At 54.4% G+C, this 24,718-nt stretch overlaps 2 protein-coding genes across 5 annotated transcripts in view; one reads left to right on the forward strand and one right to left on the reverse strand.

The window, feature by feature from the left end:
- Nucleotides 1–2,860: 2,860 nt before the first annotated feature.
- MFSD4A (major facilitator superfamily domain containing 4A) lies at nucleotides 2,861–24,636 on the forward strand. Of its 4 annotated transcripts, none has more exons than XM_063356276.1 (10): nucleotides 2,861–2,946; nucleotides 10,706–10,904; nucleotides 11,025–11,264; nucleotides 16,561–16,729; nucleotides 18,404–18,519; nucleotides 19,577–19,750; nucleotides 21,494–21,641; nucleotides 22,305–22,375; nucleotides 22,577–22,697; nucleotides 23,511–24,636. In XM_063356276.1, exons 1-10 carry the CDS (start codon nucleotides 2,894–2,896, stop codon nucleotides 23,573–23,575), a joined length of 1,356 nt encoding a protein of 451 aa, XP_063212346.1. In that variant the 5' UTR covers nucleotides 2,861–2,893; the 3' UTR covers nucleotides 23,576–24,636. The 4 variants fall into 4 exon arrangements, 3 of the variants coding, with proteins under 3 accessions (XP_063212346.1, XP_063212344.1, XP_063212345.1); XM_063356274.1 differs by lacking the exon at nucleotides 2,861–2,946 and adding an exon at nucleotides 3,678–3,981; XM_063356275.1 differs by lacking the exon at nucleotides 2,861–2,946 and adding an exon at nucleotides 8,671–8,724.
- Nucleotides 19,772–24,718, reverse strand: part of ELK4 (ETS transcription factor ELK4) — a 29,721-nt gene continuing 24,774 nt past the window's right edge. Inside the window, exon 6 of the transcript XR_010073778.1 lies at nucleotides 19,772–21,132. The gene's annotated coding sequence lies outside the window, so the exon portion shown is untranslated. The remainder of the gene's footprint in view (nucleotides 21,133–24,718) is intronic.

Consider the following 24,718-nt stretch of genomic DNA (forward strand, 5'->3'; position numbering starts at 1 on the left):
GTAACCAGCTGTTTGCCAAACCAGTTCCTCCATCTGCCACTCTCATTCCACCAGTCTGGCGGCAGCTGACAGCCGGAGCTGGGGCCGGGGGAATGCCACCGAGCAGTCCCAGCCCACATCCTCTGCTCGCGGACCCGGCCAGCAGCTGGATGTTGCCGGTGGCCCAAATAACTGTGACCTCCCCGCCCCGTGTCATTTCGGGAGTCCTCCTGCCCCACAGGGATGCTCAAGCCAAGTCACCCGTCGCTCCCCGCGTCTCTCCGCGTATCTCCCTGCAAAGCGGGAACGATACCCGCTGCCCTTAATGAGATTAGTTGTGTGTCATTAAATTACAGGTGCGTTTCGGGAGGCTCAGCCCAGTGGTTTCATTGCAGCCCGCCCTCCTCTGCCGCAGTTTTAGTGAAGTGCAGGAGGAAGCACATCGATTCCAGCGAAACGGGGGTGGGAGTTATTTCAGCTGGACGGTAGGAAAACCTGTAGGTGAGCGCTTCCTCCTTTTAGAGGAGTGTTACAAGATCTGTAATAACTGGGCCAAGATCTCAGGCTAACGTTTGACCTAGAAGTTGAGCCAAGGTTTCCAAATCACACAGCGCGTTTTGAAACTCTTGACCGCGAAATACGTGAGGTGAACACCTCTCTCGTGTGTCGCCGCTCCAGCTGCCCGGCCCCTTCACGCTGGGTTGCTGGGCATGGTACATGCAGCCTAGAATAATTCAACCCGCCGTGTGGAGAGTTTACCCTCTGTTTTAAGAAGCATCACATCTTATTTCAGTAAGGTTCAGTGATTTGAGGTGTTCTTTTTCCTATCTGCTCAAGCGTGCTTGGTGGTGGGTATTTTGGGCTGAGTTACAGCTCTTGAGAGGCATCAGTGGTCCCATCTCCAAATGCACACGCGGCTCTTTGGCCCATCACACCGGCAGACGTGGTTACTGGGATGACATGTTGGGGTTTCTGAGGGTGCCAGCCCAGATTTGCCCTTTGTGGACTCTTGGCAGAAGGGGGACGGGGGAAAAACTGTTCAACGGTATCTCAGCGCCAGGCCCTTGGCCGCCACCGCCAACCCAAACACCGGCGAAAGCCATGAAGGAGCCCATCCCCGGGCGGCTGCTGTCCCAAGCCCACCCTCAGCTGGTTCTTCCCCCAGGAAACCTTTAGAAAACCTATTACTAGAATTGAATTTTCCCGCTGTGTTGAGACAGGGCTAAGAGAAGCGATGCCAGCATCACAACAGCGAATCTGAACTGAAAATCTGGCTTCTGGGTTGAAGCTCTATAGAGCAGTCGCTGCAAAGCAGGACGGATCATGTTATAGAAGTAATTGCTCCACTGGCTGAAAACATTAACTGATATCGTGTGAAAAAAGCCTGCTGTGCCTCTTGCTGCCCCAGGAACGTGCAAGGGCACAGGAAGCAAAAGGAAGGTGTTTCTCAAGTGCTCGTCGGATCTTTTTGCGCAGCGATGGCAGGCACGGGCTGAGGCTGCGGGCTGCAGTCGTGCTGCTCCGCGCTTCCTCCATTCATGATTCCACTTTGCAGTTCGCAGCAAGTGCAAAAAATGTGGGTGTTTAATTCATTGCAAGTACAACATCGATTTCAGTTTGGAAAACAGCTGAAAGTGCCTCCTCGTGAAGCTAATTCGGGTATTGCATACACTCATAGTCCTGTGGCTTGCATTTTTATGAGCTGCCTCTGAGGCTCTGGGTTTCAGTATGTGGAGCCAGAAAGGATCTGTGTGTTCTTATGCTGACTAACCCACCTACGCTTCGTTTCTTATTTGCAAGCATATCTTGCATGATTTGTGTTATCCCTGGTGAAACGGCCTGATATTCCTGGAATCAAGCGTACTGGCATTTAGGTCATTGCTTTGCAGAGCAGGGTCCGCTGCTGCGGCTGGGGTAGGGGTTGCACAAATATTTGTAACCTCCGGCGCCTGGATGCTGCCTTTTCCTCTGGGGGGGTGGCTGCAGTGAAGCTGCAAAGGTGGGGAAAGCATCGCTCAGCCATTTTCCAGTTGGGGAAGTCAGAGCCCTTGATGCTGTCAAGGGATGGTGGTGCAGTGATGGAAGCCAGGAGTAGAGCGCAGGCCTCCCTGACTCCCTGTCCGGTAAAGGGAGAACCAAGATCAAGCCTGAGATCAAGAATGCGGGCCAGGGGAACCACGTGTAAAGCCCCGTCAGCCCTTTCCTTGGGGCATGGCACAGGGTATGTGGAAGATAAGGATCTGCTGTTTCATCAAGTGACTCCAGCTCCACACACAAGGAGATGTATGGACAAAGAGGGGCAGGAGATGACCCTCCCAGCAGCATTTCCATGGAAAGGCCTTTACTGTCACAATCCTTCCTCCCTCGTGCTGTTTTCTCCCCATTTATGGATGGGGAAAGCGAAGCTGAGGTAGTCCGCAGCACCGTGGCCTTTCAAAGCCAGGTACTGCCTGGCAGGGAGGGCCCATACATCAGCCCCCCCCCCCCCCCCCCCCCCCCAATCCTGCCATCCAGGCTATTAAGGAAGATGTTTTATCGCATAATGATAAAACCCGATTTCCGGCCATGCTGTTGACTCACTCCGTGTCCGTAAGCAAAGTGCTTCATTCCTTTCTGGCCCTCAGTTTCCCCATCAGTAACAGAGGATAACAACATTGCTCATCCCTCCAGGCAGCTGAGCTGTTTCTTTGATTGCTTAATGGTTTCAGGTGCAGGTGCCTGAGGCTGCAGGAGTTCTCCATCAGGGCAATCAGGGTCTATTGCCCACCTGTTCTATGTTCCCTTTGGTGAAGGAAGAGGGCATGATCCTGCTCTCCTTACTCTGGGAAGACTCCAGGGGATGCCATGGAGCAGGAAGAACAAGGACTCAGATGTAATTTGGATTGGCTAAACATTAAGCTATGTCCAGGTGGAAATGAGCACCCACAGCACCGGAGCAGCATTCCTGAGGGACGGGTCACAGGATGTGTGAGTACACCTGTGGGTCCGCTGGCATGGGAAGGGACCTGGTGTGCAAGGCCTGGAGCCAGCCTTCTGCATGGCTGAGCTCCATCGGTTCTGGTTTGCCTGGAAAGAGCGTTCTAAAAATTGCTAGTCTTTCCTAGCTAAAGTAGGTGAAATATTTATAAATCCATCCTCTAGAGGAGACCTTTTGCGTAAGCATCAACCACTCCGACTTTAAAATGCGCACCCCCCTCCAAGATATCTTGTGCTTCTCATCCAGAGAAGGGGCAACTTTAATTGCATTTGTCTGGAACGGTTGCACCAGTTTACGGGTACGGGAGACCGCAGAGACAGTCAGCAGCAGAGAAAGGGGATTTCTGGGTTTCCTTGCTTGCCTCTGCTCTGTGTTGCATCAGGTTTGATGCTGTGGCCGTAGTTCAGTGCGTGGACCACGCAGGCGGGTCGGGGGCTGCCCCACTTTTGGCGAGATGATGCAAAACCCGGGGGGATACGGGGGAAGGGGGGAAGAAATCGGGCTCCTTTCGGCTCCCGGGAGGGATGCGCTGGAGCGGGGTCCGCCGGGGCGGCTCCGGGGGATGAAGGAGGGGTGTCGGGGGATGGAGAGGGGGGTGCCGGGGGATAGAGGGGGCTCCGCTCCGCCCCGGCCCCGGGAGGCGGCGGCAGTTCCCGGTCCCGGAGGCGGAGCCACATCCTGCAAAGGAGGAGCGGGGCGGCGGCGGGGCCGGGAGCCGGAGCGGGGCCGGGGCAGGAGCGGGGCCGGGCGGCGCGGGAGCCGCATCGCCGTGGCCGCCCCGCGCCGCCGCCCAGGATGTGGTGGGACGAGCGGGTGTCGGCTCGGTTCCGGAGGAACCTGCAGCCCACCCTCACCTACTGGAGCGTCTTCTTCAGCTTCGGCCTCTGCATCGCGTTCCTGGGGCCCACGCTGCTGGACCTGCGCTGCCAGACCCAGAGCTCCCTCTCCCAGATCACCTGGGTCTTCTTCTCCCAGCAGTTCTGCCTCCTGCTCGGCAGCTGCCTCGGAGGGGTCTTCAAGAGGACGTAAGGCACCTGGCAAACTCATCGCACCTCCCGTGGGTGGGCTTAGCTCTCCGCAGCCCCCCCACCCCTTCCCCGCTTTCCTCCTGGGTCGGGGGTGGGCAGCACCAGCCACCCCCAGCCCCGCTCCGGGCTTCGCCTCCCGCCGGGTTTGCGTGGCTGAGCCGGGATGCTGCCATCCGCGTGGGAAAACCCTTCCCGAATGGAGCCCTCCGTGCGGGTCCCAGAGGGTCGGCAGCCCTCGGAGGGAGGGGGCTTCCCGGGAGGTGCGGGGGTGGCAGTGGCTCTCCCCATCTCCACGGTTCCGTACCACCGGAGAGAAGCTGCCGGTTCCCCCGGAGCTCAGGACAGAGATAGCCTTAGCGTGAAGTTACGGCCAGAACTTCCTGGAGGGTGTTTTCCTTAACCTGTTTATCACAAAAAAAATATTATTGTAAGCCTGTTTTAATAACCTCGGTGTCAGAAGTCGAGGCGCTTTCGTGCTCCTCGGGAGTTTGGGGAGATGCGAGTGGTCCTTGAGGTCTGGCTGCTGCAGGGGCAGAGGCAGCGTCTCGGCAGCACGGGGTGGCCGGAGACAGCAGAGAACTTCGTGGGGCAGTAGGAGACCCGGGCACGGCCCGACGGGGGGTTGCGCTGAGCCTTCTGTCCAGGATGTGTTTAAAATAAATAATACACAGTTGCTCAACCCTAAAGATCGACAGGCATTTGATTTGAGGCTCGTCAACAGCTCTGCTCTGCTGAGAATTGGCCGATTATTTACATTGTCAGTAATTCATCAGGCAGTGATGTAACGTGTCAGCTCTGTGTGTATCTCTGATATACACATCATATATTTATATATGTGTTTAACATGTATATGAGAGAATTTTGCACGAATCCTTCTCTGCTCTAACATGCCCATTCGAAAATGCTTTGTTAAACTTTTGTCTGATGAACTGGGGAGGATGTTGGCTAGTGAAGGTGGCATTAGGGCACCTGTTAAGTTACCATCCTGGTATATTGAACTGTCCCAGCGCCCCTGTCCGGACAGAGCCCAGAGGGTTCATGGAGCAGCCGGAGGTGCTGGCTGTGGGGCTGTGCTGGGGGCGGAGGTGCGAGGTGGGGTGCACGGGAATGGGGACGGCACGTGGGAGCCTTGCCCTGGGTCTGACACGGATCCGAGACTGCTGGGTCAGCAGGCAGCGCCTTTGCCACCCCCTGCTCTGCTTCACGTGTGTTTGGAGGAGCAGCGAAGGAAAATGCAGAATTGTTTCCTGCTGTCAGCTTCCCACCCCGAGCTCCTGCCCTTGGCGGGTGCGTTGCACAGACCCGTTTGGGGTTTCATGCCCGGGAACTCCCAAACTTTTAACTGCGAGGCAGCACGTTGCGGGAGAAGAATGCGTTTGTCGCTCGCTGTGGTTATGGACCAGGATGTGTTTGTGATCGCAGCCTCTTGGAACAACGGGCTTCTGCGAAGCATCCGCGAGCCCCAGCGAGGAGCGGCAGCCCTGCCAGGCGGGAGGGCATGTTTCGGATAGTTGTAGCTTGTGAGCGTTGCGGGGGGTTACTCGGAGTAGTGCGGCGTAGAAATGTGTGGGTTTGGATGAGAATAGTATTAACCGTTCAGGCTCTGAGAGCTCCTGCACCATCCCCTCGTCAGGGGGGGACAGAGCTGTCCCGCGAAGGATTTCTGTTTCTGGACCATGCTGCGGGTTTATAAATCAAATTATGCTGGGCTGTCTTCTCCAGTGAGGAGATGGATAGCTGCTGGTAGAGGGTCCCAAAGCGTGGCCTGTCTGCAAGCCAGGCTCTGCCCACAAGCTGCGTTTGATTTCTAGTGCCTGAGGAACATAGACTTTGCTGCTTGCTTTCGATTAAACTATGTATTGGTCTGAGCTGTCTGCTCTAAGTGATGGACTCGCGAGGGAAAGCAATGTTGGTACTGGGTTCTGTGACAGAAGTGGGTAATGGGACTTAAATAATGGTTTGGTTCCTCTTGCCAGAGAAGTTGCTGAATGCTGGGCTGTAGTCTCCACTCTCTGGGCCCAGCTGGAGTCCTGGAGCGCTGGGAGAACGGAGCATAATGATGGCATCGACTCAGCATGAGTCTGGACTGCCAGAATTAGCTCCAGAATTCCCTCTCGTGCAAGATTTCAAGGAAGAAGAAAGTTTGCCATTGCGAGTTTCCCCCAGGGATGTAGGAATGCGATTGTTGCCTGCGGTGCTCAGCCCCGGAGAGCCAGGTTTGCCGCGGGGTCCCTTCCTTGGCGTGTCGGGAGGTGCCAAGGGCAGAGCATCCCCCCCGCGTAGCCGCATGGTGCGGTGTTTGAGCTCACACTGGGGTTCACAACAGGCTGCTGCTCTCTGGCAACTCACGCGTGGGGTTTGCTGAGTTGTAGTTACAATCTCTGCTTCAGAATCCAGCTTTTTACAGGGTATTTGCATGAGCGGGGTTGGGGTTTAGGTGGAGCACGTGCTCTGGCTCAAACCCCAGTGCTGCCGTGGTGTTGGTAGAGGTTCTTCCAGCAAAGAGAGCCCCGGCAGCAGCTGATGCCCTCCGTGGGGAGCCCTGTGCACCTTTGCATGGAGCACACTGATGACTCTCGTTTCCTGGTATTACCCGGAGCGGATTCTCAGAAGTGCCTGACGCGTCGCGAGGCTGCAAATCCAGCCAGCAGCGTTGGGGTGGGAGCGCTGCGAGGACCTGAAATCCCTGCCTAGACTCAGTAACCCAAGTGGGAGGTGAGCTCCTCGGTAAATCCACCCCGGGCGCCTGGCGCTGCCAGCTCCAGGGGTGAGCTCTGTGCGCCTGCGTCCCCCGCCGCTCTCCCTCGACTCCCTTGCTGTTGGATTTTAAGCTTGCAAAGGAGGTTGTAGAGAGGTGGGGGTCAATCTCTTCTCCCAAGTAAGAAGCGATAGGACAAGAGGAAATGGCCTCAAGTTGTGCCAGGGGACATTTAGACTGGATATTAGGAAAAAACTTCTTCACAGAAAGGGTTATCAAACACTGGAACAGGCTGCCCAGGGCAGTGGTGGAGTCGCCATCCCTGGAGGTATATAAAAGCCGGGCAGACGTGGTGCTGAGGGACATGGGGTAGTGGTGGTTTTGGCAGCGTTGGGTTGGTGGTTGGACTCGATGATCTTAAAGGTCCCTTCCAGCCCAGACGAGTCTATGATTCTATAAAATCATGTTCTTCTATGCTGCTGTGCTACACACGTTTGTGACAGACGCACCAGAGTAACTGAGTGCCTGTGCCCCAGTTTGCCTTCCCCCCCCCCCAAACCTGCATTTTTGTGTCCTCCTGTGTTTTTTGCTTTTTCTCCTGGCGTTCGGGTCGGCCCCGAGCTGGTCCCGCTGGTGTCAGCAGAGGAGGGGGGGGGGCTGGTGGGTCTGTTGCTGCATTGGAGCCCTGAGCAGGCTCCGCTCAAAGGAGTCATCCACGCCGGGAGCTGATGAGACGGGACCCTTTTACCCTTCTTTCGTCTTCACCCCGGGCACGTCACAGCCCGTCAGCTGAGAGGGGGTGACCCTGTTCTCTCCCTGCCCTTCAGACTCCCGTCTTCTGAAGGTTCCTGTCCAAGCACGTGGCTGGTGCACGCAGGACACTTCTCACCACAAAGTAAAGCCGTTTGTCTCTGAGAGCGCGGTGACTCGAGCACGAGCTCCTCGAGGGGGCAAAATGCTCCCCAAGGCTGGCTGGTGCTTCCTGCTGGAGACAAGGGTACCAGAAGGCAGATGTGGGATAATCCACGCCGCATTCTTCCTCCGTGTCCTCGCCTCGTCCCCTTAGGGCTTTGGGGTTTTAATTATGAGTGTTGCAAGTCTGAATTAGCCTGACTATCATTTTTCTTCTTGATGTGAGGGACTGAGAAAATGCTCCCTGATGTGGGGAAAAACATACTCGAAGAGCGGCTGCTGCAACAGAAACACCGAGGAGGGGGTTTATATAGGCTGTGTGGGAAGGAGAGGGGAGGCTTCGTTGGCGGTGGCTGTGGGGTGGCGTTAACCATCCTGATCCTATAGAGGAGATCAGCCTAAACCTTTCGGGGGGAGCTGCAGACCTTCCCTCAAGCCTTGTGATGGAGCCAGGACGTGCTCTGGGTGCTCCTGAAACAGAGTCCATGGTGTTACAAGGCTGGTTTCATACGCTGCTGAAGCGGAGCCTGCCCTGGGCCCAGCTGCAGCCGGTGCAGAGCTGTGCTGGGGACGTGGGGACCAGTTAGTGATGGGGAGGGCAGCGACGTCAGAAACCAGACCATGGCATAACATCAGGGTGGCGTTTTAAGCCCTTTGGAAGGGCGCGTTGGTTTCGCGTCATCAGGACGCAGCATTCAGACCCCCTCTGAAAGGCATTTAAGGATGCTTGCAAAGAGGTTTGTTTCTAAAGAAATCCCCCAGCTGGTTGTTCGGTGCCTCCCTGGGTGCTGAGCAGTGTCCTTCGACTGCGTCTTGGGCATGGGAAGCGTGGGAAGCCAGCAATTTCTTGGTCCCTCGCTAATGCCAGAGCCAGGGGAGGGGGCAGCAGGGCTGTTGGTGTTTGCGGGGGGGGTGCAATTTTGTTATTAACATCTTATGGCTGGAGGCAGGAATTTTTGCTTGACAGGGGAAAAGTGAGGTGATCTTTTTAATGGTTTTTAAGTCCATAACATCATCTGCAATTAATGTTTAACTCTAGTAATGAACATGCTCCCTAGCCAAGCACAAGCGGCGCTGTGGTTGTTTTGCTGGGGCTTGCAGAAGAGAAGAGGCATTTCTGGGATGTCTCGGTGCGTGTTTCCCTGTCGCTCCCGGCCGCGGATTTGCCAGCTGCCGGTGCCTCTGCCCGTCTCCCTCCTGCTGCACCCTGGAGAGTGCTGCCTGGGCTCGAAGCTGCTTCTCTCCCATTTGCTGCTTGTTTTTTCCTGCCGTGACTGTGCACATCTCGCTCGGCTCCCTCCCTCCCCCAGAAATCCCACGCTGGCTCCCCATTTTGCTGTCGGAGGAAGATGGGTAGTTACGGCTTTGCAAATACGCGGTCTTGGCTGATGGGTGAGCGGGGCTGGGCTGGGAGACGGCAGCGCACCGAGGCGCTGGCACAGCCAGGTTTGTGCCACCGGGCAGGAGAATAAAGGAGACGTGTCCTTGGCCGGTTTCCCCCCCTCGGTGCCGTCAGAGAGCAGCGGAAGCAGGATGTGGAAGGGCCACATCACTCTGGGTTTGCAGGTGAATGAGGGGCAGGCAGAAACGCAGTGACATGCCCGAGGCCGGGCCGTTCCGGACGAGTGCTCAGGGCAGGAGGGCTGGTAGCGCGGTGCCCGGCGAAGTTATCTGCTGCGGCTCCAGCCTGGGCCTCCGCGGAGCCTTCTCCTCCCTCTCTGTGCAGAGCGTGAGGCAGGCACAGGGAGCAGACAACCCGCAGGAGCGAGCCGTAGGCATTTTGCTTGCCGGTCGTGTGTCCATACGAGAGACGTACCTCGTAGCATGGACCTGCAAACCCTGGATGAGGCTTTGAGCAGCCTGGTCTGGTGGGAGGTGTCCCTGCCCAGGGCAGGGGGGTTGGAACTAGATGATCTTTAAGGTCCCTTCCAACCCAAACCATCCTGTGATTCTGCGAAACCCATTCTGTGGCCAGATGGCTGTGCCCCACATCCCCCCTGCAGCAGACCCCGATTGTTAATTAGCAACTCATTGTAGCTGGCGGCGGTTGCAGTGGGCTTCTACCAGGGTTTGGGAGCCTGAGGAAGGGATGTGCCAGTGCTACTTATTCTCCACTGTGACTTCATAGTCCCATCTTTCTGCTGGTTTCAGTGCTTTGCTGTCTGGTCCCTGCTTCCTTCCTTCCTTCCTTCCTGCTTTTCCACTTGGCAGCTCCGGAGCCGCGCGGTGCCAGCCTGGGCGCCGTTCTCCAGCGAGCTGGCGAGCGCCCGGCTCCCATGGCGAGCAGCCTCCCCGCTCCGCCCGGCAGCCCTGCCCAGCTCGGGATGGAAGACACCAGTTTTACCTCCGCCACATGCATCCCTTGGGCTTCTCCAGGGGACCGCGTGGGTTGGAAAGTGCACTGGGAACGGCGGCAGTGCTGCATCCCGCCCCGTCGTGCTGGGGAAAGGGGTGATGCTGCCAGAACAGAGATGGCGCAGGGCATGAGGGGGAACCGCAGCGGCTCCCCAGTGCTCCCAGTGAGGCAGGACGGCATGCACAGGCAGGTCCGGGATGACACGGGGATGGGGATGCCAGCAGCTGTCTCCCTGCCTGGAAGTGGGATTGCCCAGCAGCTCTCCTGCCTGCTCGTGCAATACAGCCCTGCAGGAGAAATGCCCTGGAGCTGCTCAGAAGTCATGATGTGGCCTCATCTGCACATACCCGTGGCCCTGTCCATTCCCAGACCTGCCCGGTTAACAAGGGAAGGTTCTCAGGCCTTATTCTGCCTTGAAATGTGCAGAACATGGGTTTGAAGGGATGGTTACTCTTCTCCATGAAAGCTGGGTGGAAGATCTACCTCTTTGAGGCGTCACCCTCCATGCAGGAGGTGGCAGTGCCCTAGGCTGGCCACGGCTGTGACGTGGAGGCACTGGGGGTGCGAGGTGTGTAGCATCTCCCTTTTCTTGTCATAGGAGCTGCATTAGTTGGATCTACAGCCTGTGGGTGCATCTCCTGCTAATGCCTACACCACCGACTGCCCTGGGGCTGAAAACGGGAGGCATGGCTGTGGTGTGGATATTCCTCTCGTGGTGGTAATTCTGTCCTGTCTTTCCTCTTTCCCTGTCTCAGGTTGGCTCAGTCCTTGTTTGCACTCTTCGCCTCGTCACTGGCAATCTCCTTGGTCTTTGCCATCATCCCTCTGTGCCACAATGTCGTGGTCCTGGCTGTGGTCATGGCTGTGGCAGGACTGGCCATGGGTTGCATCGACACCATCTCCAACATGCAGCTGGTGAAGATCTACCAGAAGGACTCAGCCGTCTTCCTGCAGGTGAGCATGGGGCCCGCGTCTGCCCTCTGGCCTCTGGGGCCTCTGAGGAAGAGGGATGAGGGGCTCGGCCAGAGAAGAGCAGTAAACCCCTGCTCTACTTGTGTGTCTCATCTCTTGCAGGCCCTCCATTTCTTCGTGGGCTTTGGAGCGCTGCTAAGCCCACTGATAGCTGACCCCTTCCTCTCGGACACCAACTGCATCCTCTCAAACTCCACAGCCAACACCTCCAGCAACCTCCCTCACATCCGCAAGTCCCTGGTCCCGCACCATCCAGGCAACCTGTCTCATTACGACCTGCCGATGAAAGGCATGGTGGTCACACGCGTCTCCTATGCCTTCTGGATCATGGCCCTCATCAATGTAAGTGCCGCAGCCGCAGCGGCCCAAGCTGTTGCTGGGAACATCCCTGCTTCTTGCCTTTGCAGGTGGTTGTGGTGTTTGGGGGGTGTTGGTGCCTGTTAGGTGGTCCCAGTGATGGAAGGGGGCATGAGGATGGTAGTGCTGGTCCACAGCAAAGGTTTGTTTTTTGCCAAGTGCCCAGTTTCCAGCAGGTGCCTGGGGCAGGAGGGCAGGACTCTGCGACCACTGCACCGTCAGATGGGATAGGGTCCGTGGTCCGTCCTGCGGGGATCTGTCTGGTCTCTCTGGCAGCAGGTTGTACCCCCAGGATCCCCCTGGGCAGGAGTTTTACCAGTTAACTACTCTCGGAGCCACAAGGTCTTCCTCCCTGGTCAGTCTGGGGAGGGGGGAGCTCGGTGGCGTGGGGTGGTTTGGTGGGAGGGCGATTTGTGGCGATGTTCATAGGGAAGCGCCCACGGATGAGCTGAGGTACTGGGGCCAAAAGCTTGTTTGTGGTGTCTCTGCCTATTTGTTACGTTTCCCTGGTGATTTGCAGCAGACGGAAAAGCCCCGTGGCCCTTCCTTTGTGAGAGATGGGGTTTAGCGCCCGTCCTCTTTCTCTGCCCTGCTGAGTCCCAGAGCGGATCTCCAGCGAGCTGCCCTCGCCTCCAGGCTCTCTTTGAAGTGTAGCCCCGTGCCTTATCCCCCGGCTAATACCCGGATCCCAGCCTGGTCCCGCGCACAGCCTGGCTGGGCTGTGGCCATCGTCGTGCCTGTCCCCGGTCCCTCGCAGCGGGGCTGGCTGAGCTGCCGCTGGCGTTTCCCGGCCGGCAGGAGCCCCGCCAGCGTCTGTGTAATTGTCCATGTAGATCGGGAGCGATAAGAGCGGAGCGTGTTGTTGCAGCAGTGGTGCCGTTCGTGCCGGGATTGACGCTGAGACGCGGTACCTCCTGCCCCTTCCCTGGGCAAGTTTAGCCATTGCTTTTCTGCCAAAACAAGGATGCGCTAGAGCTCCTTCTCCCTGTCCCAGGCAAGGAGCAGCCCTTGATCTTCTCCCACTCCATCCCCACCAGGCAAAGGGAACAGGTTTCTTTGTGCTCTCGGTCTCACCGTTCGCTGAACTACTAAAACATACCCCAGGACACCTGATCCAGGGGCTTTCATTAGAGCAGGGTCCTCAGAGCTCGCTGATGTGAGGAGAGGAACAGGCGGGTTCTCTGTAATGAGTTTCTCTGTAGAAGTGCCACAAAGAATGCTCTCTGCCTAGGAGGAGAAACCAGCTTTAATTACCTCCGACTCTGCGTATGCCAGGGGAAATGGGCTTTTAATTACACCTGAGCGTTATCTATTTTGCCAGTGAATCCTGAGCAAACTAATTTAGCTTTGAAGGCGGCGTTTAATACCTGCTTTGACTGCGACGATGTGTCCGCTATCTGGAGCGCTGATGGGAGGGCGGTTGCCGGACCCCACTCTTCTCCTAGCAGCGTCCTGTGGATGTTTGGGGAGCAGGATGGGACCCTGAGCTGAGTCCCGCTGTGCCCAGCAGCTGACCGTGAGCTGGGTTTGGGCATGGCTGTGCACCCCGGTGCCGTTTGCAGGAGGGGGGGTGGGGATGTCGCACACCGTGGAGCATCACCAGGAACACGCAGGGAGACCCAGGGTGCTGGGAGACGGATGGATTTTGGGATGCGGGTTAGGTACCACACATAAGAGGAGTGGGGAGCCGGACATACGCCGCACACGCGGCTCTTGAGCGCGTCCCCTCGCCAAAGGCGAGCTGTTATTGTCTTTCCCAAAGCCTCGCTGAGGGAGCTGCCTTCGTTCCTTGTTTAAACTAAATAACCCAACCCACTGGCTGGAGATACCGAGAGCAGCTCGGCTCCAAAACTGCTGACCCTTTTTTAAGGTGTAAACGTCAGGGAAAGAGGATGATAATTGGTGTTTAAAAACCCCCAGGGAAGTGGATGAAATGAGTAAGCTATAGAAATGGAAACCAGGACCAGCAACTTTGTTATAAAATGGTCAAAAACACATTTCCATCCCAGTTTTCGCAGGGCTGTGTGTAGTCTGACAAGACACAAGCTGAAATGATTCATTGCAATTTCTTGCATTGTTTAAAGTGGAAATGTCTCAATTTGACTTTTGGCATAAATGCAACGTGTGAAGCTGACAGAGTGGTTGTTTCGATGTTGTTGAAGCAAAATGTTTTTGCTTTAGTAAAATTAAGTGGTTCAACATTATCAAAATGAAGTGCTTGGATGACTCCCGGCCAAAATTTTTCATTCTGAGAGAAAATTTTGGCTTTTCATCCAGATTTGGAACAAAAACATATTTTAAAATTCAGTTTCCCACAGAACGGAAATTTCATCATCCAGCCTGTTCCAAGGGGCTGGAAATCAGGAAAATGTTCCTCCGAGAGGGATGTGTTTGTCCGGAAGGTGGTTTCCCAGGGGAAGTGTGGGACACTCCATTGTGCTTAGGTTGCTTAAAAGTAGCCCGGGCACAATGGCAGGGACCAGCCCCGTGCTCCTGGGGGAGAGACTGGAATAGACACTGGAGGGAAGGAGCCTGGGTCATACCCACGCTTAACTGCGTGATGCAGCAACTTGTTGGGTTTATAATGACGGTTCAAAGCTGCCAGGGGGAGGGAAACATCCCCGGTGAGTGGAGCTGGAGCACCAGGTCCAGCTCTTGCTGCCCGTGCAGGCTCCTGGTGGGATGCTCCGATGTCCCTCTCCCCCTGGGGGAAAAAACCAAAAGCCTTCTGCCCAAAAAGGCGAAGCAGAGTTGCTCTGGGAAGAAAACCCATGAGCAAACGGTGATTGCACCAAAATCTCTGCCCGCTCGAGAGGGAGGGCTGGTCAGCGATGGGGACCGGAGGTGCCTGGCTTGCTGTGGCAGGGGATGGCGTGGGGCAGGGCAGTGCTCGGAGGACCAGTGCCCTTGTTTTAGGGGCTGTGGCTGCAGCTTGTCTCGCTGTTTGGGTTCCCCACGGGGTGGGAAGGCTTTGAGAGCTCTTTGCCTCATGCCAGGCAGCCGAGGTGTCGACCCCAAGAAAACCAAAGCTGCTTTAAGAGCCGGGTAGCGAGATCCTGTCATAAGCACGGTGGCCATGCCCCTGCGTGTCTTGGCACGTGTCCTGGCTCCAGGGGCCAGCGAGGCTCGTTGTCACCACCCGACCTCTCCAGCACGCGGGAGCTGCGGATGGGGAGAGGGGCTCAGCGCCCGCCCTCGTATGGGCGATGGAAGGGACAGTCCTGGAGTTGTCCTTGTCGTGTGGTCAGGGTAGGCTGCTCCTCCGGGATGGATTTGTCCCTTTGCTCGGTGAAACGTGCCCTGGCAGGGCTCTGGTGTTCACCTCTGTTTGCTCCTCTCCATCTGCCCAGAACTGACCTGCTTTCGTGGGTGCTCCGTCCCTGGATTTATGGCCAGCCCCTCCAGGTGGCCACGGGTGACTGTCCCCCAGGCGATTTGCCAGCCGGTGTGTGGGACACCGGGCTGGTTCAGGATGAAGCCGTGGGAACCCGCTTTCTCTTGACGTTGGTCCTTTGCTTTTCCCCGCTTCCCTGAGCGTGCTTTGGAGTGGTGGCAGCCCGTGGGGGAGGGCTGCGCTGGAGTCCATGGCTTTTGGGCATTTCCTACCAGAAATGGCCAGTGCTGGCGAGCAGCTCGTGGCTGATGGGGTCAGAGCCCTCCTGCGCCCGAGGTGCTGCCAGCTTCAAAGGTGGTACGGTCTGGATAAAGCAAAAGGGACCTGCCTGCCTTAGCGAAGAGGATCTGGGGAGCAGGGATGTGCCTATGGTGTTGCTGGGAATCCGGGGCTGGAGTTCTTTTCTGCATAGGCACCGAGTGCTCCTTAAGGCTGGAAGTGCCCAGAGGCGTTATCTGTGCGGCCAGTCCCTCCGCGTGGGTATCTTTTTTTGCAAAATCTGCAATTTAGAAGAATAAAATCTGGTCCTGACCTCCGGAAGGATTAGAACTATCAAGCAAAAGCGTTTTTCTTCCATGGGACCGAACTAACTGTTCCTATTCCCATTGTTCCCAGAACAATGAAGTCCTCGTAAATGAATTCAGGCAAGAGAGGCAGGGAAGGGGGGGGATTCTCCATACATTTAAATCATGCCACGAGCCAACAAAAGGCAGGAAATTTGGAGCTGGAGCTCACACTTGCTCACAGACATGTCGAAAACAAGCGCTCGGCGGCTGGAGAGTGAGCTGTCACTTCGGATTTCCTGGCTTTCTCCCCCAGTTTGTTGCAGAATAAACACTGCTTGGTTGCGGCGGGAGGAGGAGGGAGGGCTGGCAAGGGGCAGCCCCAGCTTCGTTGGCTTCCCTCTGTTTTGTCGCTTGAAAAAAAAAAATAAATAAAAGAGCAGCAAGTCCCAGCGGGTTTGGAGGCACCACCGAGTCGTGGGTGTGCGCGGGGAGCCGGCTCGTCCCCGGGCACATGGCAGCGAGGGAGGACGGTGCCGGGGGGCTGATGCTGCGGGTGCCATGGGATGGATCCAGCGGGCAGGTACAAGCCCACGGTCCCCGTGTGTGTTAGCACCAGCTGGAAAGCCCCGACCGCAGGGAACGGTGCTGGTGTGTGCTGGGAGCCTGCGCAGCAGCATCCCTGGGCGCGGGGGGGGCTCTAAGGCAGTGGCTGGGGGCTCCGTGCTCTTCAGTCCCTCCACAGAGGCTGCACCGAGGGGCTGTTGGCAGCAGCTCGGCTGCGGTGCTGCGATTGTTGGCCTGGGAACCACGAGCTCATCTCTTACGAGGTGCTGAGCAACCTCTGCGAATGGCTGGAGGCGGGCAAAGAGGTCTCGGAGCAGCTTGCTCTTCCCTCGCAAAGAATTTCAGCCGCAGAAGGCCTCCCGTTAGAACCTTCCGTAGGCAAAAGCTACGTTTTTATTATCGTTCTTTGGGCAGAAGCGGCCAGATGCTTGGAAACCAGAATGTTTTGGTTTTGGAGTGCTTCATGAGGTTTGTATTATGCCTTCTGCTCCCCATCCTGGGTGAGTGGTCCCCAGCCCGCCCAGCACCCCACAGGGACTGGCAGGAGACGCCCCAGCCGTGCTCTGGATCGGGAGTCTTTGCTCTCAATTTCCTTTTATTTTTTGCTCCCTACCGGCTCCCCTAACAACCCTCCGTCCCTCCTGCAGTGGCTCCTTACCCCGTTCCCAGCCTCTGCCCTTGCTCTTGGAGGTTGAATCGGGCACATCTCGTGCAGGTGCCGAGTGCGGCTTCCTAAAAGGCTGTTGCGACTGGGGAACGGGACCGTGTTTCGTGTGAGGCTCGTCGTGCTTACCTGCCCCTCTCTGTTCCTCCCCAGCTGCCCGTCCCCATCGCGGTGTTTTTCTTGCTCTACAAGGAGCGGATGGTGCCGTGCTTCAACAGCAGCAGCCACCCGCTGCTGTCGGCCGATGAGCTGGCCATGGAGACGCGGCCCACGGAGAAGGACGATCTGTCCACGGCTGCGCAGAGAGCCCAGGCAGCAGGAGGTGAGCTGGGGGCACCTCTCTTACAGGTTTGGGGGGATAAGGGGTGAGCCGGGGGGGAAAAAGCCATATTTCTCAGTGTCTCTGAGTTGAACAAGTGAGATTCATCGCTGTTGTTTAAAGAGGAAACTTTCCAAAATGTACATGTGAATGTAATCCAGAAGTACCCAAACAATCCAAACGTAATTTTGTGCCCAATTGCCCTCGAATTAGATGGGACTGTGACCCCTGAACAGATGTTAATATCCTGCCGTTGGGACTCCAGGCTGCTTTCCTCCAAGCTGCCCTAAAACTAAACCCGGGCTCCCAACTCCTTTAAGCACACGTGAAAGTTGTGCCCCTTTTGTTTCCTTCTGGTTTTCGGTCAGGTCTCGAGCTGGCTCCGCTGACTGTTCAGTTTAAAAGCGGTCACCATGCTGCAGAACGCTGGTTTTTATAAATCTGAAAGGAATAAGGCCAGCGCCCTTGTTTGAGGGGAGAAGTTAAACTCCAGCAATAGTTTGCTCTTCAGCTTGTGACTACACCCTGTCCTGGGGACAATAGAGATATTGTTCTTTGCTACCCAAGAGAAACATATCAAAGTAAATTCTTCAGCTAAATAGTGAATCTCAGAAGTAATTATATTTTAGGATTCTCAGAGGAGCTTTTAGTGTTATTACAGAAGAGGTGGCTTTACCTGAACAATAAAAGGAGATTCTCGGGAATACTTGAAGGTGGAGGCAGTTAGAGACGTGGTGAGGTGCTGCAGGGAAGGGTCACGGGTGTCCCTAACAGAGTGGGTTCTCCGGTGTCTGATAGGGTTGTGCTCATCTGACAGCATTCCCCTTAGCCGAGACACTGATGGTTTCTTTCCTCAACCCCACTGCCCATTTTCATACAACCCATTGGAGCTCCACGTTCTTCAGCTCTCCATCTTCCTCTTAAATGCAGTTGAGATTAATCCTTAGAAGCAGGACGGCTGGATGCCGACTGCTGTGATCTTTGACAGATACGTCTGTGCTGGCAAAATCCTCCTTCCCCATAGAAGCAGTGAGAATTTCATCCTTGCTGTGCGGGAGCAACTGTCTCCCCTGCACAGGGCTCCGGGTGCCGTTACTCTAAAACCAGCCCTTTGCACGTCCCCGAGTGGTGCGATCAAGCCTGAGGAGGGGAGAGTCAGGAATTCCTGGGGTCCCGACCTCCGGCTTTGGCAGGCTGTGTCTATTCAGAGGAGGCGACACTAGCTGTGTGTTTATCACTCTCTTTCCCAAAGTTGGCTTGTTTGGTTAAATAAAAATGTGAGCTGTCCCGGGCTGGACTCTCCTGTGTGGCGGTACCCGGGACGAGGGGCTCTGAGCTATGGTCAAATGGGCTTGTTTCTAGGGATTTTAAGAGCGGGGCCAGCAATGTGTTGCTCCTAAACGGGAAGAGGAGCACAAGCAGCTCCAGTAAGAGAAGCAGCAAGCATCCTGGGGAGCTAGGATCCCATAAGCGTATCCATCTTCCTTCTGAAAGTTTAGAGGTAGGTATAGAAAGAGGTGGTGCCAGCAGAGGTTAGCAGTGCTCCGCGTTGTTCACCGTCCTCTATGAATCTCTGTCGTGCAGCTGAGCACAAAATGAGTCCCCGTGTCGGGCTGGCAACCACCCAGCCCCAGGGGGACGTTCCAGCTAAGTTTGCTTTGCATTGTTTTTCACCAGGTCATGATGACTTGTTTAGCTGCTGCCAAAGCAAAAACTTCAGAGGGGCTTCTTACACCTACTTCGCAGTCCACATCACTGGGGCTCTTGTTCTCTTCATGACTGATGGGATTGTGGTGAGTTCAGCTGATGGAGGGATCTTGTCTGAGCGAAGCTACATGGCTTTCTTCCTTCCAAAAATCACTTGTAACAGCCCAAACCCAGCACGTGACCTCTGCCTGCAGTGGGCTGGACCTGAGGGTCTGCCGGTGCAGCAGTCTGCTTCCCAAAGTAGCTCGTTCCAAGCTAATCGCAGTCAGGCTGAGATGTGTCCCGCTTCTTGGGAGGGTTTTGTGGCTTCTCCCGGGCTCTGTGGTGTTGCAGCTAGATTGGTACTAACCTGGCCAGTTCAGAGCTGGAGTTGTGACGTTGACTACTTGTACGCAGTGGAGGTCTCTTCTCACTTCAGCCAAGAGGCAAAACCAGCTTCATTTTATTTCGTAACAAATTGTGGCTCTTTGATGGGTCTCCTGAGCCCTCAGAATCCAGAGACGAGCGCATGCAGGGACGGTCCTCTCTGTAGTGGCCTGGCAGCGTGTCCCTGGCCGGGGCAGTCACACCGGCTGCCCCGAGGGTAGCACTTCTGTCCGGGCGAGGAAGGCTCGCTCTTGGCTGGAAAGTTGCTGTTCTCTTTCTTTCAACAGTTTTGTCTCAGTCCCGGCCTGGTAAAATACTGCTGGGTCTTACTAAGACGTTAAATAGGGTCTCAAAAGATAAGCGGGGTTACGCCAAGCAGCTCTCAGATATGGGAACTTTCCAGGGCCTCCATCTTCAAGGACTATCAACTCCAGGTTCTTAACGTGACACATTTTGAGAGTTTGCAATTCCAAAAGGACAAGACAGTCCCTAGGGAAGAGAGCATCTCCGTAGATAAGAGGTTAGCATGCTTTTTACCTGGTAATGCTGTTAAGCTCTCCTAAAAGGGCAAGACGTAAGTCCCACGTTCTGCTGGGGGGAGCCTGTCTCCAGCTGCAAACCCCTGGGGACGAGGTTCGTTGAGATTTGGTAGCAAATAGGTGGGCTCTGCAGCACTATCACAGTATTGTGAATAATTGAGGGACAGGTTGAAGTTGAAGTTGCAAAGCCTGTAAAGTCCTCGCGTCAGCGTGACGTGCTGTTTGGTTTTCCCCGCAGGGCGAGTACTCGGGCTTCGTTTACAGCTACGCGGTGGAAGAGCCTCTCTCTGTGGTACACAAGGTGGCCGGATACCTGCCCAGCCTCTTCTGGGCGTTCATCACGCTGGGCAGGCTCATCTCCATCCCCGTCTCCTACCGCATGAAGCCGGCGACAATGGTCTTCATCAACGTGGTAAGGCTGGTGTTTACGAGGTTTTTCTCCAAGATGCCGCCTGGCTTTGTTTTTCATCCAGCGACTCTCGTGCCATTCCTAGGGTACAACCCGATCGCCCCGCTTTCCTGAGCTCGCGCCTCGGTTAATCTAAGGTTAGGTTTGTGGAAGCACCTAGTAAAGTGTCTGCCAACTTCATTCACTCTGCACGCTGTTTTCTCTGGCATCTACAGGGAAATTCGCGTTAAGCCATGGGAAAGGGAAGGCAGATAGCTCAGTAAAGCCTCTACTTAGGCTGTAGCGTCTGTCAAAGAAACCAGTGTGATGGGAGGTTGCTTAAATTAATAAAACTCACTCACTTGGAGAAAGGGGAAGGAATTGTTTAAGGATATGGAAGAAAGATAAATGTAAGGGATGCGGCAGACAGCAGGGAGGGAGCAGTTCCCATTCACACTCCTTACAAAAAAAGAAAAGAAACAAGTGAGACGACAGTTAATTTGCAGTTTATTTAAACCAGACGTTATTTTGGTAGCAAGTTTCACTGTTAATAGTGCAAGGCCAAGAAGATACAACAGGGTGATGAGAGAACAGGAGAGACGGTTCTCATGGGGACGTTTTGAAGGTTTGGGCCGATGGCTTTGCAGACAGGAGGCAGGGGAGGCAGCAGCTCGACACCTTCCTGCTGGACACTTCAAATACTGAGCTTAGGTACCAACAGATACAGCCAAACGAGATGCCATTGTTTTAAGAACGGGTGTAAGCTCCTGCTCCAGCACATAGTCCCTACTCACGGGGGAGCAGGGAAGCGCGGCACAGCAGATGGGTGGCAGCGCTCCCATGCGACAGCCCCATCCAGCTCCTTGATGCCTACGGCCGGCTCCATCGCTTGTCCCAGCTGTGCGACTGCTCCGGTAACCCTGAGGCCAGGACTGCGTTAGCTGCCGCCAGGCCTTGGAGCGGAGAGGGGATAGCCCCCAGCTTTGAGTGGAAGCCTTAAAGGCAGTGGCAGTAGTAGCAGCCAAGGACAAAAAGTCACTGGACCGACACTGAACCCTTCGCACCGTGCGTGCGCGTTGGTACTGCTGGGTGCAGGGAGATCACCAGCACCGGGAGTCGTTTCGGCATTATAGCGAACTGCGGTTTTTGAATTCCATTTCTTTAGAATCCAAACGGCTCTCGTGTCTGTGTGCACACCCATAGTCAGGGCCCAAACAATTAAGAAAAAAAAAATAATCATCTGAGCTGGTATTGCGGAGCTCCCTCTGCTGACTCGGTGCCGTGGCGTAACGCAGTGCTGCTGGATGCTTGTGCTGGGACTCCGTCATTTAAATGGAGTTGGCTCTTTGGCTCCGCGGCTGTGACTGGTTTCTGAGCGGTTATTGACAGTGAGTTAATTCTTTAACCTGCCAAATAAGATGTATTAGTGATCGAGACGTAAATATTCTGGAAGTGCTATTGCATTTAAAGCTGCAGAGGAGAAGTATTTTTTTCATATATGATCTTAATGAAGATGAGACTTGAGTACCAAGTCATGTTATAAAGTCCTGTTTTAAAAAATAAAGGTAAATGGATTTTTTTTTTTTTTAATGTAAAGGTAAATGGGTTTTATTTGGCTAGTTACTTCAGTTTTTCAGAGATAGTGATCTTTTTTTCAGTATACTTTCTTTTCCAGACTGTTCTCTACAAAAAGTAAAATAAAATACAACCTAGAGCCTCTTGCAGCTCAGCATTTCCCTTCCTACTGACTGTGTGTGTTGTCCACAGGTCGGAGTCCTGATAACCTTCCTCCTGCTCCTGATTTTCTCCTACAGCGTTGTCTTCTTGTTCGTGGGGACGGCGTCCCTGGGGCTGTTCCTCAGCAGCACTTTCCCCAGCATGCTCGCCTACACCGAGGACATCCTGCAGTACAGAGGTGAGATCTGAAAGCCGGTGGGTTTTCCAGACCAGAGCTCAGATACCATCACACCCAGCACCTCCTTCCCTCTTCAGGGACGGCTAGGCGGCCTGGAAGAAAGATCTACTTCTGAATACCATGTTTATTGAAGCTTATAGTCAGAAAATCAGTCTGCACAAACCCTGGCTTGGGTGTACGAATAACTTCTTCAGGCAGGGATCCAGCCCGGTTCTTGGTTTCCTGTAGCTTTAGGGCTTTCGGGGACTGACAAGAACGTCTGCTTTAGAAGCTTACAGGCAGCTAGTTTTGAAAACATCGTCCAGCTTATCAGCGAACTGAAAATCCTAGAGTTTGGCCAGCTCTTACAGGAGGTCTCTGCCAACCTCCGGCTCTGGGGCAGTGACACAGAAGAATGACGATCTTTCCAGCAAGAGGCAACATCACCTCTGCCAAGAGAGACGAGTGACAGAAGAGGAGGTGGTTATTTGGCTTAAACTTTAGCCTTTCTGCACTAGCGCAGGCTAGAAGAGGCGTTCCCATCACTAGATGGGAACATACGTTAAGTGTTTGTACATCTTGGATGGAGAGATCCGTGGAAGAGCAGTCTGCAGAAGCTCAGGCTGATCCTGCTGGCTCTTTCACCTCTTCCCTGCCAACACCACTTGCGCTGTTTCTTTGCAGGCTGCGCCACAACCGTGTTAGTGACCGGAGCTGGAATTGGAGAGATGGTACTTCAGTTACTGGTGGGATCGGTAAGTGTAGACAAGGAATGCTAAAACCTGACTGGAGCTCTTGAATAGAAACCTTAGTCCTGGTTCTGGAGAGCTGCTGGGGAAAAGCACTGCATTACCCTGGAGCCGTCAAGCAGCAAAGCCCTTGCTGAATGCCAGTGAGGTATTTGGGTGCCATCATGACGTATCTGCTCCCTTTTTTTTCTTCCCCTCCCACTGCAGATCATACATGACCGGGGCAGCTACAGTTTCCTGGTCTGTGGGATGATCTTTGGAGGCTTGGCCTTTACCTTCTACGCTTTCCTCCTGTTTTTCCACAGGATGTACCCCAAGCCCTCGGCAGGTAAGACAGCCCCAGCACTCAGCTTTATAATGGAAGGGAGAGTGGCATACGCATCAATTCATAACCAGGGTGCAGCACTTCAGCAAAATGCGAGGAAATGTTTATTTTACTGCTGCTTCCTGTCCCCTCTTCCTGCTTTGACTTGCCCACAAAGCCCTGGCAGCCACAGCTCAGGGTTTGCTTGCTTTTTCTGCTGGAGAAGCAAAGGAAAAAGCAGGAACGGTCCGTGGGTCGGAGAGGAGCTGTAAAGCACGTAGAAGGCAAGCTGTGACAGCACGGCAGAAATAGCAGGAGCGAGTCCTCCCAGTACAAGCTTCCCTGTGCTGTTCCCTGCCGAAAATCCAAGGGAACAAGGTGGGGTCTGCCCTCCCAAGGCAGCTGTTGGGCTCTTGAGAAAAGCCTTGCTGATAAAGGATTTCTCTTAGGTATTGCCTCAGTTTGCATCCGTGATTTGCTTTTGTAAGCACCTTCCTTTGGTAAAGGAGTGCTGCGTGACCGGCCGAAAAATCGTGTCCAGGTTACTGGAAACGGAGACCTTTCTTCCGTGATCAGCCAAGTAAACAAGCTGGTGTGGTGGGCGGTAGGAGAGGAGCATCTGTGTTTGGGAGAGCTCATGCACGTTCCCTTAAAGCTCAATAGAATTGGTATTTTCAGATGGAAATGTTCAAGGCCAGGTTGGACGGGGCTTGGAGCAACCTGGGCTGGTGGGAGGTGTCCCTGCCCAGGGCAGGGGGTGGCACGGGGTGGTCCTTAAGGCCCCTTCTGACCCAAACCATTCTAGGATTCTCTAAGTATCTCATATTGATTTTGCAGATCTGGACGATGCCTCACCTGACAAACCAGCAATAACGGATGACACCGGACAGTATCAGCGCTAAAGACGCGGCCAAGCCCTAAACGAGCAATAAAGCACCACACAGTTAAGCGTTACTAGTAAGGATGATTTCACACTTAATGGCTGAATCATGCAAGTTCTCTGCAATCAAAAGCACATTAGATTGGGTAAGTCGGAATCGAGAAAACATCCTAAAACACTGCATCAAGCTAAGTGCAAGTTGCCCGTGTCAGAGCTACCAAAAAGATGGTGTGTCTGTGATGCCGTGTCTGAAAGGCTGCGGTAAACAGCAGCGATGATGGGGGACAGTTACTCCTGCAAATGAACTTTCTTACCAATTAAGGATGGAGAGGGGAAGGAAAAGGTTCTCTCTGTTCAATATATAAGACTGTCTCCTGGCTTAGTCATTGAACTTTAAGATTTTTCTTTTGGCCTGTAATGTACAGAAACCCCGACAATTTACAGCACAATACTGGATTTGAATTCATTTCTGTGCAACACCCCCTCGACTATATGTCACCTCCGCGTATACTTCCAAAGGGGAAAAATGACACACTTGGTCGAACCCACCAGGCGCACAGTGGTAGCGGGACCTATCGCTATTTGCACAGTCGATGCCTGTATAGTACACAGTGTAGACATGGTCACTAAGACGGTGTCTTACTCAGCATGCTAGGCCTCCTTGATTATTAAAATCATTAGCTTTTTTTTTTTTTTTTTTAAGTCGAGTTGTGAGGGTTTGTTTTGCTCTAAGTCACTAGTTTTAGCTGCTCCGGTTGCAGTGTCTTTTAGGGTGGTTTTTATTTCTAGCTTCCAGTTGAAGCTTGAACAGAGGTATTTGGGAGCCAGCCTCCAGCTGCTTAATCTGTGCAATACTTATTATACCAGGTGCCTTCCGTAAGGTACTCTCATCCCCCACGCATGACCTAGTGCAAGCTACGAAGAAAGGACCGGCTTTAGAAGAGCGTAAAGCTACACACATCTATTTCTTCAGTGAGTGATTGGCCATGTACCTTTTGCTTTAACTGCTGTATGTGGATGTACATATGTACCTGTGTATATAAAGCAGTGTTTAATTAAAGGTGATTGATTGCTACATTCTCAGCATGACTGGACTCGGGTAACTTAAGCTGAACCTAACAGCTGTTTAAATTAAACTGGTTTTAGCATTTCTATTTTTCCGAGC

Source organism: Chroicocephalus ridibundus, chromosome 20, assembly GCF_963924245.1.
Source record: "Chroicocephalus ridibundus chromosome 20, bChrRid1.1, whole genome shotgun sequence".
Classification (NCBI taxonomy): domain Eukaryota; kingdom Metazoa; phylum Chordata; class Aves; order Charadriiformes; family Laridae; genus Chroicocephalus; species Chroicocephalus ridibundus.

Coding starts and splice junctions, on each gene's coding strand:
- MFSD4A (XM_063356274.1), top strand. CDS start 3,752: ATGTGGTGGGACGAGCGGGTGTCGGCTCGGTTCCGGAGGAACCTGCAG. Junction 3,982..10,705: donor GGAGGGGTCTTCAAGAGGAC/GTAAGGCACCTG, acceptor TCCCTGTCTCAG/GTTGGCTCAGTCCTTGTTTG. Junction 22,698..23,510: donor GTACCCCAAGCCCTCGGCAG/GTAAGACAGCCC, acceptor TTGATTTTGCAG/ATCTGGACGATGCCTCACCT.